Source organism: Haliotis cracherodii, unplaced genomic scaffold (genome assembly GCF_022045235.1).
Source record: "Haliotis cracherodii isolate W230 unplaced genomic scaffold, xgHalCrac1.p SCAF_14, whole genome shotgun sequence".
NCBI lineage: Eukaryota > Metazoa > Mollusca > Gastropoda > Lepetellida > Haliotidae > Haliotis > Haliotis cracherodii.
The window spans coordinates 23,323,461-23,342,495 of NW_027266269.1; the positions used below are offsets into that span (position 1 = coordinate 23,323,461).

Below are 19,035 nucleotides of genomic sequence, written 5' to 3' on the forward strand. Positions count from 1 at the left end.
GGTAATGGCGGAATGGTCGGTACACATGAGAAAACGACAGTGTATATTTCCATTACATTTACCGCGTGGTTACCGCGCTTCTCGATCTTTTTGTCTGCCATGTTGAACTTCATGCGAATGAAGGCATTTTTTTATTATGCACCGTTGTCACATACACGTAACTATTATTATATCAGACAGCCAATTTGAAAAAGAAATCTGATGAGACTGGTCAGAAAGATTTACTAGTCCCCACTGTACAGTTATTGGCGTAAGATTACTAAAGTTTAGTCGGCCACGGAAGTTTTTTGTTCAAGTATTGCATATGTTTATCGACTGTGTGTCATGGCGATTTAGCACGGCGCTACATACAAACCGACAGTGCAGATTGTCTTTTTGTTTATGATGCTGATTTACAGAAAATATTAAAATCAAAGATACGGAAAGATAGCTATAATCGTTAATATTAAGTTGGTATAGTGTATATTTATGGGCAGGAGGTTCATGATCAAAACCTAAACATTGAATGGCCAAGCCCGAAGTGATGAACAGTACTCGTTCGCCGCATAGCAGTGCCGCGATTTCTTGTTTACCGGTTGTCCTACATACTCGCCCGTTCAGACAAATAACTGCTACTTTTTTCATATGAAATGACTGAGAGTCATGTGTGATTGCTCAAACTAGCTGACCCTGTGAGTGACTTGCCCTAACTGTTTCACATTTTGTCGCAAATGGAGATTTTAAAAGTGTGGCCACGACATCTAACGTGAGTCGACGCCATATTGTAAACAAATTGTGTCAAGGTCGGTTCCACATGTGGTAGCTCGGCCCCCGTTTCTGTCGATGGTACACGCGATACAAACATAATGCAACTACTGAAATCATCAACATAACTTCTACAATGATGCCAGCAATACCTTTTTGCATTTGGGTTAACCGCTTATGGATACGATGTGTTGTAAAGTTCGATTTCGATTTGTTTTTCCTTTCATTGAAACTGTGATAATGGCGCTGTGATTGGTTTGCTGAAATAGTATTTTCCATGTGTCTAATGTACCTGGTACATGCTGTGATTGTAGAAGATAATTGATAACCAATTGTGTATGCATATATATCATCAAATACACATTACTAATCTCTTCAGAAAATGGAATATATTTTAGCTCGTTTTCAAACATTCTGCCATGGATATTAGATCAAAAATTAATATTAGATTTACAAATTATTTATGTACACTGTACTCTCGATTAACGTATGATATTCTATTGCAAGTCTTCAACTCTTATTTGATATGTCATCGGAAATGTCAGCAATGAGTAAAATTAATTTTATTTCGTTACAATCTGCAATTTTATTCAAATCGGCTAATAGACGTTCGGTGATTTCCCGCCGCTGTGAATTTGTCGTCTGGACAGGTGCGCGTGATTTGACCTCGCGTGTTGTGACGTGGATGACGTCACATGAAACAGCTGATCTAATGTTGTGGTAGTATAATGGATACACGTGGTTTCATTTTCCAAATAACAATATTCTCTTTGACTGAACTAGAAAGCATATCTAGTACATCACGATTGGAAAATGTCTACGGCGACCGAGTGAATGAGACCGCATATCATTTGACGAACAGTGTTAGAATATTTGGCGCTGTTTTCTAATTTTGGTATGTTGACATGTGCTTTTCATATATGTTTGAATGCTTGATATTCCAAAAATATCATGTGCATTTAGTTGAGTACAGTGAGAAAGCTGTCAAAATGGATCCAATATTAAACAACCTAGATTTTTAACATTTTAGCTTCATCTATTGGAATCTCGAATGTTTCAATTTATAATATAAACAGTAAAAGTAATCAGATTTACTCACAATATATAGATAATCAATTTCTGAAAGACAAAAAGTTTTCAGTATAAATGTGATTTCGTTTTGATGTTTTATATAGTTTTATTTATGTCTTTTTTTCGCTTTGCATTATCTAAATTACCAATTACTTCGACCAGTGACATAGTAGTTATTAGATTCTACTTTGTTTTGTATCCTAACTATGAAATAGATATTTTTTAAAATAAATGTTTGTCTAAGAGCAAAATCAATGCATTCTTGTGGGTTTTTTTTTCACCATTTTAATTTGAATATCTTCCCTCCAAGCTGTAGTTTAGCTAGGCCAAAATTAAGGGGGAAAAAAGGAAAGACATATAAAAACATTTTTATTAAAGATTTTATTTTGCTGGTTAAATTTTCGAAGTTCAATACCAAGAATATATTTTTCCTTTTATGACAAATAATTCCATTACTTTCATTGACCTACGATCATTATCTATTTCAAACTTTCCCTTTAGTAGAATGGGATGGAATGGGAAACTAGTGGAAATAAACTATCACGTATGTCCTTAAATGTACATGTACATATATACCTGGCTAGGTGTAAATACGCTTCTAAAGTCGTATTTATAAATCAAATGAATAAATGGAAGAAAAAGTGGTATTTCATGGACTGGCCATACAAGTATATTTTGAGCAAAGGTCTAAGTTAGGCAGCCAAGTGCGATATACGAGCTGATACGAGGATGTATGTTTTCTGGTGGCCATAGTGAAACAATGACATATGGCGCCCGAGTTGCGAGTGATCGAAAATAGGTTTGTTGAACAGATTTGCTGCCCATGAAAACGTTTCAACAGTTTTGATTGAATCAACATGTACTTACTCTTGGTTGGTGTACCGTTAGTATAATCTTGTTAATTATTAAGAAATAATAATGATGCCCGATATTGAGTATTGTTAGGGCTGTTTAGCGATCTTTCACATTTTGTCCTTTAAAAATGTACGATGTCAGTTACCCCGAAGTTGGTTATATAACTAATAAAAGAGCACGGTCACTGAAACATACATGGAAGTAACCGGGATTTCTTCAAGATATACATTCCAAACTGTCATTCGTTTTGTGACATGATCTTTGAAACAGTCTGCGTATGAATTAATCACGACCACTTCCGTCAATTTTGTTTTGACGTCAAAAACACGCACAATTTCATCGGGATTTTATATCGGTAAATATAACTCACGGAAAATTCTCAGTGAATGTGTACTTCAACATAAATATCATATGTCTATCACTGTTAGGAGATGTACTTGCCAATGATATGAATTATTGGTCATTTAGATTTCAAACAAGGGCGCTTACTTGACTTTGCTTGCCATATTCGGGTGCATCCATATTACGATTAATGTGGAAAATTAGGATACTTATAATACCAGTACTTTCATCGATGGCTGGGCACTGCATAGATCTTTTGGATTTGGTGACTTTAGATACTGTTGGAAAGACAATCAACTCGAGTTGCATGTTATACAATTTGGTTACACTGTGTGAAGAAATAAAGACGTTGCAACACTTTTGATACAATGTATACGTTTTTGTAACCGCGACGTCAGCACAGTGCGGCACTGAGCGTTTGCAAGCTGACTGACGTCCAGGCACCATGAGGGTTAAATCTCAACTCACTCACTCACTGTTACAGATTAAAGAAACGGATATTATTATCAACATCGATCTAATTTGTTTGCTATTTTAAGAAAGTGAATGATTCTCTTTTTGAAGATGAGTTTTGAAGACAACGGAGATCAAAACAAATAGTTTGAATATTTAGAAGAGGGAATTATCTGCAAAAGATTAACTACATCACATTAGTTCCCAACACTAAACCTGTCTGTATATGGAAGGTCTAAGTTCTCTTCTCGTGTCACATCAGTTTCTGCCACTAGACCTGTCTGTATATAGAAGGTCTAAGTTCTCTTCTCGTGTCACATCAGTTCCTGCCACTAGACCTGTCTGTATATTGAAGGTCTAGCTTCTCTTCTCGTGTCATCAGTTCGTGCCACTAGACCTGTCTGTATATTGAAGGTCTGAGTTCTCTTCTTGTATCACATCAGTTCCTGCCACTAGACCTGTCTGTATATTGAAGGTCTAAATTCCCTACTCGTGTCACATCAGTTCTTGAAACTAAACCTGTCTGTATATTGAAGGTCTAAGTTCTCTTCTCGTGTCACATCAGTACATTTCACATTTCATACTTCATACCTCCTTTTATTGCGACCGATTTACCGTTACTATCAAACGTAATATTTCTGTTATAGGGAGATATTATAATAATTAAGGTATGTATTCAAAACAAACTTTCCAATTCCTCGGTTAGAACAAAAACAAATAGTTTGATTATTTAGAAAAGGGGATTATCTGCAAAAGAATAACTACATCATACCCGTCCTGCCACTAAACCTGTCTGTATATTGAGGGTCAAAGTTCTTTACTCGTGTCACATCAGTTCCTGCTACTAGACCAGTCTGTATATTGAAGGTCTAAGTTCTTTTACTCGTGTAACATCAGTTCCTGCCACTAGACCTGTCTGTATATTAAAGGTTTAAGTTCTTTACTCGTGTCACATCAATTCCTGCCACTAGACCTGTCTGTATATTGAAGGTGTAAGGTCTTTACTCGTGTCACATCAGTTCCTGCCACTAGACCTGTCTGTATATTCAAGGTCTAAGTTCTTTACTCGTGTCACATCAGTTCCTGCCACTAGACCTGTCTGTATATTGAAGGTGTAAGGTCTTTACTCGTGTCACATCAGTTCCTGCCACTAGACCTGTCTGTATATTGAAGGTTTACGTTCTTTACTCGTGTCACATCAGTTCCTGCCACTAGACCTGTCTGTATATTGAAGGTCTAATTTCTTTACTCGTGTTACATCAGTTCCTGCCACTAGACCTGTCTGTATATTGAAGGTCTAAGTTCTTTACTCGTGTTACATCAGTTCCTGCCACTAGACCTGTCTGTATATTGAAGTTCTAAGGTCTCTCTCTACACGTGTCATATCAGTTCTTCTCAGGTTAATTTCAGGGGCACGGGTGGCCCAGTCGTCTAAAGCACCGCGATTCGCTGTGCAGAGTTGCGTCCCTTGGGCATGCCAGGAACCTATTATTGTGGGTTCGAAACCCGGTTCGCCCCGATTATGTTTCTAGGTTTGTCAGCACCATATCCGTGCTCGTGGGTTTCACCGAAGTGATAAACGTCTTAGACCTGCATCACTTCGGGGTTTCCTCCCACATCAAGCTGACACGCCTTCATATAACTGGAATACTGTTAAAAAAGGCGTTAAACACAACTCACTCACTCACTCCTGCCACTAGACCTGTCTTTATATTGAAGGTCCAAGTTCTCTTCTTGTGTCACATCGGTTCCTGCCACAAGACCTGTCTGTATATTGAAGGTCTAAGTTCTTTACTCGTGTCACATCAGTTCCTGCCACTTCACCTGTCTGTATATTGAAGGTCTAAGTTTTTTACTCGTGTCACATCAATTCCTTTCATTAGACCTGTCTGTATATTGAAAGTGTAAGTTCTTTACTCGTGTCACATCAGTTCCTGCCACTTCACCTGTCTGTATATTGAAGGCCTAAGTTCTTTACTCGTGTCACATCAGTTCCTGCCACTAGACCTGTCTGTATATTGAAGGTCTAAGCTCTTTACTCGTGTAACAACCGTGTTCCTGCCACTATACCTGTCTGTATATTGAAGTTCTAACTTCTTTACTCGTGTCACATCAGTTCCTGCCACTAGACCTGTCTGTATATTGAAGGTCTAAGTTTTTTACTCGTGTCACATCAGTTCCTGCCACTAGACCTGTCTCTATATTGAAGGTCTAAGTTCTTTACTCGTGTCACATCAGTTCCTGCCACTACACCTGTCTGTATATTGAAGGTCTAAGTTCTTTACTCGTGTCACATCAGTTCCTGCCACTACACCTGTCTGTATATTGAAGGTCTAAGTTCTTTACTCGTGTCACATCAGTTTCTGCCACTATACCTGTCTGTATATCGAAGGTCTAAGTTCTCTTCTCGTGTCACATCAGTTCCTGCCACTAGACCTGTCTGTATATTGAAGGTCTAGGTTCTCTTCTCGTGTCATCAGTTCCTGCCACTAGACCTGTCTGTATATTGAAGGTCTGAGTTCTCTTCTTGTATCACATCAGTTCCTGCCACTAGACCTGTCTGTATATTGAAGGTCTAAACTCCCTTCTCGTGTCACATCAATTCTTGAAACTAAACCTGTCTGTATATGGAAAATGTTAGTTCTCTTCTCGTGTCACATCAGTACATTTCACATTTCATACTTCATACCTCCTTTTATTGCGACCGATTTACCGTTACTATCAAACGTAATATTTCTGTTATAGGGAGATATTATAATAATTAAGGTATGTATTCAAAACAAACTTTCCAATTCCTCGGTTAGAACAAAAACAAATAGTTTGATTATTTAGAAAAGGGGATTATCTGCAAAAGAATAACTACATCATACCCGTCCTGCCACTAAACCTGTCTGTATATTGAGGGTCAAAGTTCTTTACTCGTGTCACATCAGTTCCTGCTACTAGACCAGTCTGTATATTGAAGGTCTAAGTTCTTTTACTCGTGTCACATCAGTTCCTGCCACTAGACCTGTCTGTATATTAAAGGTTTAAGTTCTTTACTCGTGTCACATCAATTCCTGCCACTAGACCTGTCTGTATATTGAAGGTGTAAGGTCTTTACTCGTGTCACATCAGTTCCTGCCACTAGACCTGTCTGTATATTCAAGGTCTAAGTTCTTTACTCGTGTCACATCAGTTCCTGCCACTAGACCTGTCTGTATATTGAAGGTGTAAGGTCTTTACTCGTGTCACATCAGTTCCTGCCACTAGACCTGTCTGTATATTGAAGGTTTACGTTCTTTACTCGTGTCACATCAGTTCCTGCCACTAGACCTGTCTGTATATTGAAGGTCTAATTTCTTTACTCGTGTTACATCAGTTCCTGCCACTAGACCTGTCTGTATATTGAAGGTCTAAGTTCTTTACTCGTGTTACATCAGTTCCTGCCACTAGACCTGTCTGTATATTGAAGTTCTAAGGTCTCTCTCTACACGTGTCATATCAGTTCTTCTCAGGTTAATTTCAGGGGCACGGGTGGCCCAGTCGTCTAAAGCACCGCGATTCGCTGTGCAGAGTTGCGTCCCTTGGGCATGCCAGGAACCTATTATTGTGGGTTCGAAACCCGGTTCGCCCCGATTATGTTTCTAGGTTTGTCAGCACCATATCCGTGCTCGTGGGTTTCACCGAAGTGATAAACGTCTTAGACCTGCATCACTTCGGGGTTTCCTCCCACATCAAGCTGACACGCCTTCATATAACTGGAATACTGTTAAAAGAGGCGTTAAACACAACTCACTCACTCACTCCTGCCACTAGACCTGTCTTTATATTGAAGGTCCAAGTTCTCTTCTTGTGTCACATCGGTTCCTGCCACAAGACCTGTCTGTATATTGAAGGTCTAAGTTCTTTACTCGTGTCACATCAGTTCCTGCCACTTCACCTGTCTGTATATTGAAGGTCTAAGTTTTTTACTCGTGTCACATCAGTTCCTTTCATTAGACCTGTCTGTATATTGAAAGTGTAAGTTCTTTACTCGTGTCACATCAGTTCCTGCCACTTCACCTGTCTGTATATTAAAGGCCTAAGTTCTTTACTCGTGTCACATCAGTTCCTGCCACTAGACCTGTCTGTATATTGAAGGTCTAAGCTCTTTACTCGTGTAACAACCGTGTTCCTGCCACTATACCTGTCTGTATATTGAAGTTCTAACTTCTTTACTCGTGTCACATCAGTTCCTGCCACTAAACCTGTCTGTATATTGAAGGTCTAAGTTTTTTACTCGTGTCACATCAGTTCCTGCCACTAGACCTGTCTCTATATTGAAGGTCTAAGTTCTTTACTCGTGTCACATCAGTTCCTGCCACTACACCTGTCTGTATATTGAAGGTCTAAGTTCTTTACTCGTGTCACATCAGTTCCTGCCACTACACCTGTCTGTATATTGAAGGTCTAAGTTCTTTACTCGTGTCACATCAGTTTCTGCCACTATACCTGTCTGTATATCGAAGGTCTTAGTTCTCTTCTCGTGTCACATCAGTTCCTGCCACTAGACCTGTCTGTATATTGAAGGTCTAGGTTCTCTTCTCGTGTCATCAGTTCCTGCCACTAGACCTGTCTGTATATTGAAGGTCTGAGTTCTCTTCTTGTATCACATCAGTTCCTGCCACTAGACCTGTCTGTATATTGAAGGTCTAAATTCCCTTCTCGTGTCACATCAATTCTTGAAACTAAACCTGTCTGTATATGGAAAATGTTAGTTCTCTTCTCGTGTCACATCAGTACATTTCACATTTCTTACTTCATACCTCCTTTTATTGCGACCGATTTACCGTTACTATCAAACGTAATATTTCTGTTATAGGGAGATATTATAATAATTAAGATATGTATTCAAAACAAACTTTCCAATTCCTCGGTTAGAACAAAAACAAATAGTTTGATTATTTAGAAAAGGGGATTATCTGCAAAAGAATAACTACATCATACCCGTCCTGCCACTAAACCTGTCTGTATATTGAGGGTCAAAGTTCTTTACTCGTGTCACATCAGTTCCTGCTACTAGACCTGTCTGTATATTGAAGGTCTAAGTTCTTTTACTCGTGTCACCTCAGTTCCTGCCACTAGACCTGTCTGTATATTAAAGGTTTAAGTTCTTTACTCGTGTCACATCAATTCCTGCCACTAGACCTGTCTGTATATTGAAGGTGTAAGGTCTTTACTCGTGTCACCTCAGTTCCTGCCACTAGACCTGTCTGTATATTCAAGGTCTAAGTTCTTTACTCGTGTCACATCAGTTCCTGCCACTAGACCTGTCTGTATATTGAAGGTGTAAGGTCTTTACTCGTGTCACATCAGTTCCTGCCACTAGACCTGTCTGTATATTCAAGGTTTACGTTCTTTACTCGAGTCACATCAGTTCCTGCCACTAGACCTGTCTGTATATTGAAGGTCTAATTTCTTTACTCGTGTCACATCAGTTCCTTTCACTAGACCTGTCTGTATATTGAAGGTCTAAGTTCTTTACTCGTGTTACATCAGTTCCTGCCACTAGACCTGTCTGTATATTGAAGGTCTAAGTTCTTTACTCGTGTTACATCAGTTCCTGCCACTAGACCTGTCTGTATATTGAAGTTCTAAGGTCTCTCTCTACACGTGTCATATCAGTTCTTCTCAGGTTAATTTCAGGGGCACGGGTGGCCCAGTCGTCTAAAGCACCGCGATTCGCTGTGCAGAGTTGCGTCCCTTGGGCATGCCAGGAACCTATTATTGTGGGTTCGAAACCCGGTTCGCCCCGATTATGTTTCTAGGTTTGTCAGCACCATATCCGTGCTCGTGGGTTTCACCGAATTGATAAACGTCTTAGACTTGCATCACTTCGGGGTTTCCTCCCACATCAAGCTGACACGCCTTCATATAACTGGAATACTGTTAAAAGAGGCGTTAAACACAACTCACTCACTCACTCCTGCCACTAGACCTGTCTTTATATTGAAGGTCCAAGTTCTCTTCTTGTGTCACATCGGTTCCTGCCACTAGACCTGTCTGTATATTGAAGGTCTAAGTTCTTTACTCGTGTCACATCAGTTCCTTTCATTAGACCTGTCTGTATATTGAAAGTGTAAGTTCTTTACTCGTGTCACATCAGTTCCTGACACTTCACCTGTCTGTATATTGAAGGCCTAAGTTCTTTACTCGTGTCACATCAGTTCCTGCCACTAGACCTGTCTGTATATTGAAGGTTTAAGCTCTTTACTCGTGTAACAACCGTGTTCCTGCCACTAGACATGTCTGTATATTGAAGTTCTAACTTCTTTACTCGTGTCACATCAGTTCCTGCCACTAGACCTGTCTGTATATTGAAGGTCTAAGTTCTTTACTCGTGTCATATCAGTTCCTGCCAATAGACCTGTCTGTATATTGAAGGTCTAAGGTCTTTACTCGTGTCACATCAGTTCCTGCCACTACACCTGTCTGTATATTGAAGGTCTAAGTTCTTTACTCGTGTCACATCAGTTCCTGCCACTAGACCTGTCTGTATATTGAAGGTCTAAGTTCCCTTCTCGTGTCACATGAGTTCCTGACACTAAAACTGTATATATATTGAAGGTCTATGTTCACTACTCGCGTCACATCAGTTCCTGCCACTAGACCTGTCTGTATATCGAAGGTCTAAGTTCTCTTCTCGTTTCACTTCAGTTCCTGCCACTAGACCTGTCTGTATATTGAAGGTCTAGGTTCTCTTCTCGTGTCATCAGTTCCTGCCACTAGACCTGTCTGTATATTGAAGGTCTGAGTTCTCTTCTTGTATCACATCAGTTCCTGCCACTAGACCTGTCTGTATATTGAAGGTCTAAGTTCCCTTCTCGTGTCACATCAATTCTTGAAACTAAACCTGTCTGTATATGGAAAATGTAAGTTCTCTTCTCGTGTCACATCAGTACATTTCACATTTCTTACTTCATACCTCCTTTTATTGCAACCGATTTACCGTTACTATCAAACGTAATATTTCTGTTATAGGGAGATATTATAATAATTAAGATATGTATTCAAAACAAACTTTCCAATTCCTCGGTTAGAACAAAAACAAATAGTTTGATTATTTAGAAAAGGGGATTATCTGCAAAAGAATAACTACATCATACCCGTCCTGCCACTAAACCTGTCTGTATATTGAGGGTCAAAGTTCTTTACTCGTGTCACATCAGTTCCTGCTACTAGACCTGTCTGTATATTGAAGGTCTAAGTTCTTTTACTCATGTCACATCAGTTCCTGCCACTAGACCTGTCTGTATATTAAAGGTTTAAGTTCTTTACTCGTGTCACATCAATTCCTGCCACTAGACCTGTCTGTATATTGAAGGTGTAAGGTCTTTACTCGTGTCACATCAGTTCCTGCCACTAGACCTGTCGGTATATTGAAGGTCTAAGTTCTCTTCTTGTGTCACATCAGTTCCTGCCACTAGACCTGTCTGTATATTGAAGGTCTAATTTCTTTACTCGTGTCACATCAGTTCCTGCCACTAGACCTGTCTGTAGATTGAAGGTCTAAGTTCTTTACTCGTGTTACATCAGTTCCTGCCACTAGACCTGTCTGTATATTGAAGTTCTAAGGTCTCTCTCTACACGTGTCATATCAGTTCTTCTCAGGTTAATTTCAGGGGCACGGGTGGCCCAGTCGTCTAAAGCACCGCGATTCGCTGTGCAGAGTTGCGTCCCTTGGGCATGCCAGGAACCTATTATTGTGGGTTCGAAACCCGGTTCGCCCCGATTATGTTTCTAGGTTTGTCAGCACCATATCCGTGCTCGTGGGTTTCACCGAAGTGATAAACGTCTTAGACCTGCATCACTTCGGGGTTTCCTCCCACATCAAGCTGACACGCCTTCATATAACTGGAATACTGTTAAAAGAGGCGTTAAACACAACTCACTCACTCCTGCCTCTAGACCTGTCTGTATATTCAAGGTCTAAGTTCTCTTCTTGTGTCACATCAGTTCCTGACACTAGACCTGTCTGTATATTGAAGGTCTAAGTTCTTTACTCGTGTCACACCATTTTCTGCCACTAGACCTGTCTGTATATGGAAGGTGTAAGTTCTTTACTCGTGTCACTTCAGTTCCTGCCACTAGACCTGTCTGTATATTGAAGGTGTAAGTTCTTTACTCGTGTCACATCAGGTCCTGCCACTAGACCTCTCTGTATATTGAATTTCTAAGGTCTCTACTCGTGTCACATCAGTTCCTCTCAGGTTAATTTCGGGGCACGGGAGGCCCAGTCGTCTAAAGCGCCGCGATTTGCTGTGTAGAGTTGCGTCCCTTGCCCACGCCAGAAACCTATTATTGTGTGTTCGAATCCCGGTTCGCCCCAATTATGTTTCCAGGTTTGTCAGCACCATACCCGTGCCCGTGTGTTTCACCGAAGTGGTAAACGTCTGAGACCTGCATCACTTCGGGCTTTCCACCCACATTAAGCTGACACACAATGATATAAGTGGAATACTGTTAAAAGAGCCGTTAAACCAAACTTACTCACTCACTCTGGTTACCTTACACCTCATCAATTACGATTTTCCTGACTATCAAACATGACATTTCTGAAATATGGTATACAGGATATGAGAAGGGAGAACAAACCTTTTCTTATTCTGTTGACGTTGTCGAGCGGAAGCAATAATTGCGTGTGATCTCATTAAAACCGCCAAACTTGACATGTGACAAAAACGTTTCTTTTATCGAGGAATATGAGCTCACCCTTTCGGTCAGATCAGCAACAGGTTTTAAGTATTTGCTAGTCCATTGGGTGTTATGGATGCTGCGAGATAAACTGCCGGTCAATATATATATATATATATGTATATAGTTGCGGACTTTATGTTTGCAGTGTATCAGCTGTTTCAACCTACAAAATTTGTATTTTTTGGCCAATCCAATTTTTAGGCGTCTGCTATCATTTGCCCGGCTGTTTTGATGAAACCAGAGATCAAACGCAACATGAAATGAAATATTTTAAAATGCTCTCTGGGTACAATAGGTATAATTTAATTTTCAAGATGGTTTTCAGGTATATGATCTTCGTCACTAAACCAAATGCTACGATAACGTTGAAGAAGCCGCTGATGATGTAATCGCCACCACTGCAGCCCCTAAAGTCGATCATGTTCATGTAAAAATCAACGCCAACGTGGGGCCATCTGGCTTGGATTCCGGCAGGTCATAAATGTGCAGAAGGTGACGTGTTGCAGCGACTGTTTTGTCTCGAATGCGACGGATCTGGATGTAGCAGGGCTGCTGTGGCGATCTCCCTGACATTTGATAATGTCCAGTGATACCATTCAGCATCCCGGGGCAAGGGAGGTAATTGATAGTAAAAGTCCAGATTCCACCCTTGCCGAACTAGGCTGGAATTCCGGAGTTACATTTTGGCTGGACTTACGGGTCTATGTACAGTACAATCAAAATCTCGAAACGAATTAGACATACGGTTCGTAAACAACATGGATTTCAGCGTGCAGATTTCGTTCGACTGCAGGATTTGCAAAGCATATGTGCCGTCAACTGGGCGTCCAAATCTTTTCATGTTTTTAATCAAGGTGAGTAAATGATTTGATGCACTTCGTCCGTTAAGACCCATTTTATTTTAAAAAATCAGATCGTCTTAACTACGCGCCGCCATTTTGTTTGAAGCAAGTGCAAGTGATATGAGAGATTGGTCATTAGAAGGGACATAACTCGTAACACTGGTATCTCTACAATCAAGTCACGAAATTCCAGCGTAGTTCGGTAAGGGTGGAAACTGGAGTTTTTATTATCAAAAATCTTTTGGGATAATAAATATATAAAATCAACAATACCAAATTGAATGAGAGATTTGTTCTTTTTTATAAAAAAGAGGAACAATTAGAAAACGGTTTTCAACCATTACAGACATGAACTTTTGATGAAAACAACTCAGTGTATACGCGTCGAACGTTTCTTGTTATCCTTTGATCGACATGTCATTCATGTTACCTATTAAATTCTTTTCTTTGCGATAACTTTTCGACAGTTTGAAAGGTATGTTGTAGGTAAACACAAGGGTCAGAAAAGCCAATCCCTCGTTCTCCACAAACCATCGGTTTAATGAAGAGTGATACACCTCAACTTGTGTGTGTCTGGTATATTGACGACGACGTTCTAGTACCATCTGAAATGTGAACAATGCTACGAATGATCATAAACGCATCATCTTGTATACCATTTGTTCGAGTGAGTGAGTGAGTGAGTTGGGTTTTAACGCCACTTTTAACAGTATTACAGTTATATCACGGCGTGTCAGCTTCATGTGGGAGGAAACCCCGAAGTGATGCAGGTCTAAGACGTTTACCACTTCGGTGAAACACACGAGCACGGGTATGGTGCTGACAAACCTGGAAACATAATTGGGGCGAACCGGGATTCGAACCCACAATCATAGGTTTCTGGCGTGCCCAAGGTAGGCAACTCTGCACAGCGAATCGCGGCGCCTTAGACGACTGGGCCTTCCGTGCCCCCACCATTTGTTCGACACCAAAGCTTCGCTGTGAGTCTGGTTCGAATGACCCAGCGCTACAAGTGGTATCCAACCAAATGACAATGTTATGAAAATGAAACAAGCGATATTAGTAGTTCACTCGACTTGTTGCATGACGTTTCTCATACACTTGGAACGTATTACTTACTTCGCACTCCACACTCAAATACTCCAGCAAGAATATCATTCATAACAGTCCCCTTATTCGACTATACACACTCTCCAAGACAAGTTTGTTTGTTTATTTGTTTAAGGCCACAATCAGCAATATTCCAGCTTTATGACGGTGGTCTGTAAATAATCGAATCTGGACCAGACAATCCAGTGATTGATATCATCAGCATCGGTCCGGGCAATTGGGATCTATGGCATGCATCAACCAATTGCAAGTCAATGAGCCTGACCACCTGATCATTTTAATCGCCTCGTACGACAAGCATAGTCGCCTTTTACGGCATGCATGGGTTGCTGAAGACCTATTCTACACCGGAATCTTCACGAGGCTCCAAGTGGAGAACCATGAAATAAAAATTGTAATGGTCGGTCGTCAAACCTTTGAAAAATGACTGCCAGAGATAAAACTGCCTGAAACAAAAACCTCGCAGCCCAATACATCCAAAATATTGCAATTCCTCCGTGCACGTGGGTAGGGTCATTCTTGGTTTTGTTCGACTTCAGTGGAATGAATGTGTAATCGCTCTGAGCCATTGGTAATGTTGATTTCCATTACCTACAGTTACGTGAGAGCTCTCTACTTGTGCTACAGTATTTGTGATCGATTTTGAGTGTGTCGTCTACAACTTGATGAACGCTTAAGGGTCACTGACATCCTTTAAAGTATCAGATTTCTGATTGGGCGCCTCGACCACGTGACATGTGCAGTGTCATGACAAGTAGATGATTGCTAGATATGAATCAGAGTGCTACCTGTATATTGGCTTTGTAGCACTGTTAATGTTATTTGTTCGTCACTAACAAAATTATCAACATAAGTTTGCCATTAAATAGTAATCAGCAGCTGTCAACAAAGCGCACAGTATGAGCGCAAGAAACGAGATTTCATTCCAGTGTAGTAGAACTAACGACAGGCAAAGTCCATATACTATTGCAGTGTAAGGCCGAAGTCAACTTTTTTGACAGGGGGTGCAAATATTGGTGCAAGTATCACTTGTCCCCAACTTGATTCAAATAACACTGTGTTCTATAAAGAATCCAGCGGGGAGGGGGTCCTGGGTACGGCACTGCAGTGGTTAATCAATTTTACAGTCTACTATAGACCACCTATTAGTCTATTTAGTAAAAGTTTAGTAACATTTACTAACATGTTAGTGTATGTGTGGACAGTGAAATTCATTGACTAAGTTAGTGAACTCTACTATTTCTGTCAGTGTGTTAACTGCAAGAAAGAAGGATTCATTCACCCGAACGTCAACTCAAAGAAACTACCAAATATGCACGCAACGTTTAGGACTTTCTTCATTTCTCCATTTACTTTAGTGACAAATTAAAGACATTTAGTTTTTTCATGTGTAACGATTCAGGGAGGTATGGATCGCAGCTGAGTGTGAAATATATGTGATGTGATAGGCGTGTGATCAATACGCAATACGTGATTTTGTAAACACTATTCAACATGGAAAATTAACTTCCACTTTCGTGTCTGCAAACTTTCTGGGTTTTTTTAAACGGAATGATGGAGGACACCTAAGAAAAAAATCAAAAATGATGTATTTTGTATACATGGTCTGGGTTGAAGAGGAGGAATGTGCCTGTCACTGTGACAACCAGGGTTTAACGCTGCAATATTTCAACAATACCACTCTGGCAACCAGGGTTTAACGCTGCAATATTTCAACAATACCACTGTTACAACCAGGGTTTAACGCTGCAATATTTCAACAACACCACTGTTACAACCAGGGTTTAACGCTGCAATATTTCAACAACACCACTGTTACAACCAAGGGGTTAACGCTGCAATATTTCAACAACACCACAGTGGCAACCAGGGGATTAACGCTGAGATATTTCTACAATATCACTGTGGCAGCCAGGGGTTTGAGGATGTTAGGATTCGAAGCAGGATCTAGACGTATGAACACGAGTGAACAGAAAATATGAATAACATTATTTCTACTCACCCTAACACAAAACCAGGCCGGCGCTACTCCAAACTTCTTAATGAAAAGCTCCATTTTTGTAATATGTCCTATGTCTTTGGTCCTGGTGAACTGGAAATAGATATTAGCATTATTATAAACTAATATAGGGGTGTCGTTGTGCCAAGGCTAACACATAGACTCCAATATGAACATGTTTTAGTGTGCATTGTTGTTTACAGCCGTACTCAGGAAATATTCCGGCTCTATGATGGCGTCTGTAAATAATCAAGTTTGGTCCATCAAGCCTTTTCACGCGATCAGTTTATTTACAGTTTGTTTGTTTGTTGTTTAACGCAGCACTCATGTGATAGCAGTCTGGAAATAGATTAGTCTGGACCAGACAATCAAGTGATTGCAATCATGAGCATCGATCTACGGAATTGGGATACGATGACATGCGTCAAAGTGAGCAAGCCTGGCTACCCGATCCCGTTATTCGCCTCTTACGACAAGCGTGGTTGGCTGAAGACTAATAACTTCGAGCCGGGATCTTCACGGGTCAGTCTATTTAAAGATATCCGTCATATAGGTGGAATATAGTAGGGATACTATCAAGGAGTTGTGAACATAAACGTCTGCCTTTAAAATAAACATACCTTATCTAGATTCCCCAGCATGTGCACCAGACCTGTATTGATTTTGATCCTGTATGGCGATATACGCATGGATTAATGAGCACTCGACCGCCTCCGTGGTCTAGTGGTAGAGCGTCCGCCCGGAGAGGGGAAGGCCCAGGGTTCGATCCAGGGCCGCGTCATACCAAAAGACCTTAAAAGATGGTACTTGTTGTTACCCTGTCTGGCGCTCGGCATTAAGGGGCTAAAACAAGGACTGGTCGGCTCGGAGTCAGTATACTGTGTCTGAGTGGGGTATTCATGTTAGTGGGCTAGCACTATAGTCCGGACTAGTACAAGCAGCCACACAAACACATACACGTACATGCACGTGGCTATATTAGTGCAATAATCTTGGACGCGACGTTAAACCCAATTTCACCTCACCTCACCTAATGAGCACTCATTGCGGCGTTACAACAAACACACAAAAATCAACCGATACATCAACATACCTGAAACCTATCGACCTCTCATGCACCCATTACGTCGTAATTTTTATGCAGGTAAAACACCTCAACGTTGTTCTTGTAACCGTAGACTCTCAGACGTACCCAGCAGTCAGTGGAACTGTCTTTAGTTTTCCCAGTCTCTGTCACAACCCTATACGTGCTCCGGACGAATGCATTCGCTGAAACACATAATTTCAATATTACAAAGAGCAGTTGTGTCATTGTGACCAGTCGTGATATACCGGAACAAGCACAATGACGACTCGCACCATTGTCATCACGGTCTTGGTCTTCGCGCAATCGCGCACAGCAGAAAACCTAGTCAATTTGTTAACCACATCCGCCATTGTTAGTTGTAAGACCAATCGGCCATTTTTGCTGAAAATAGACCTCTGAGGTGTCTCGTAGCCAATGTAAGCCGGAACTATTTTTGAAAGAACTCGTTAGCACATGACCGTCACGTGATGTAAACATTCTAGCTTACTGTCGACAGCTATGAACGCCTTGTCAGACGGAAATACCACAGAATACAGGTAATCTGGTGGTTGTGTGTGATTACCTGTGGCGATAGATCACAAATACTTTGTTTAGCAAATTCAATGACCTTTCATTGTAGATGTTATAGCTATTATCATTACTGCTAACGTGACTTTATTTTACAGTCTCCGTGTTGGAACTATATTTCCAAAGCGTTGTTGTGTATATGTATAAATCTTTTGAATATATTTAGGATAAAAACTTTGGCGCAACAATGTACATCCGCGAGCATGTTTAGGCGGAGACCTGTTTACTGTTAATCCATTTCCAAAAATTCACGGCTGAGTCTTCTTTGCGTTTAGGAAAAGGGTGCGATGTTTGCCGATTGCGTTGTTCATTGTGAAAATGCAATTGTGACTGTCGTTTTGGTATATTTAGACACAAAATATAACTAATAAAGTATTTAGGGGTGATTCCTTGACCAAAGTGCGTAGTCAAACGCGCATTCTGACTTGCTTGTCCTGTTCTACATAACATTGTTCGATCTGTACATGTGGGCGAGTCGTCTTGCGAGAGAGTGAGAGGTGCCGAATAAGTTAGTGTCATATCATTCCGATATATATACACATAAAAAAAGTAAATCACCCCCGAATATTATGTATGATAATACACTACCATAATGCTTAATGTTGATGGCAATACTAATTATGATATTAATGTTGTTTTGACCGTTAATGCGTGATGGTGACGTCCCAATTTCCCGTGATTTGCACGTGCATCAAGCCTCCCTAGCACTCAGCAAAAGAAAGTGTGTTCACGCAGCAAATACTGGTACTGAAAACAGCGTAAACTAGTTTGTGTAGTCGTGAAGTATGAAAATGGCAAAGAAAGAGTTTATGTGAAGTACTAAGATGGAGCATATTTGGTATGCATGGCGATTGGACGTCAACTGGGTTACCATTACTCACTGATCAGCCGACTTGTGCGACAACACGCACAAACCAATTCAGTTAAGGACCTGTCACGTACAGGACACCCTCCTGTGACGTCAAGACGTAAAAACAGGATATTACTGCGATTAGTGCAAAGAAATCCATGTGCGACGAGCACCTTCCTGAGGAGTAATTAGTTACCCAATAGACGTCTGTCTTGCCAAACATTCCGGAATCGTTTAAGAGCTGCTGGAATGAGTGCCCGAACAGTCGTCAAACGCCCCCTACTGGTACAACGTCGTCGAAGACTGCGTGTTTGGCACACCAAGGGTGGAACCTCAGAACATGGAGACGAATCCATTAAAATATTGGTCAGATGAAAGCAGGTTTCAGCTGCATGTG

At 40.7% G+C, this 19,035-nt stretch overlaps 1 protein-coding gene across 1 annotated transcript in view; it reads right to left on the minus strand.

Annotated features, from left to right (window-relative positions):
- Positions 1–17,245: 17,245 nt before the first annotated feature.
- Positions 17,246–19,035, minus strand: part of LOC139460307 (nuclear pore complex-interacting protein family member B13-like) — a 64,871-nt gene continuing 63,081 nt past the window's right edge. The window contains exon 14 of the mRNA XM_071241799.1: positions 17,246–17,403. Coding sequence (XP_071097900.1) covers positions 17,246–17,403 — 158 coding nt within the window. The remainder of the gene's footprint in view (positions 17,404–19,035) is intronic.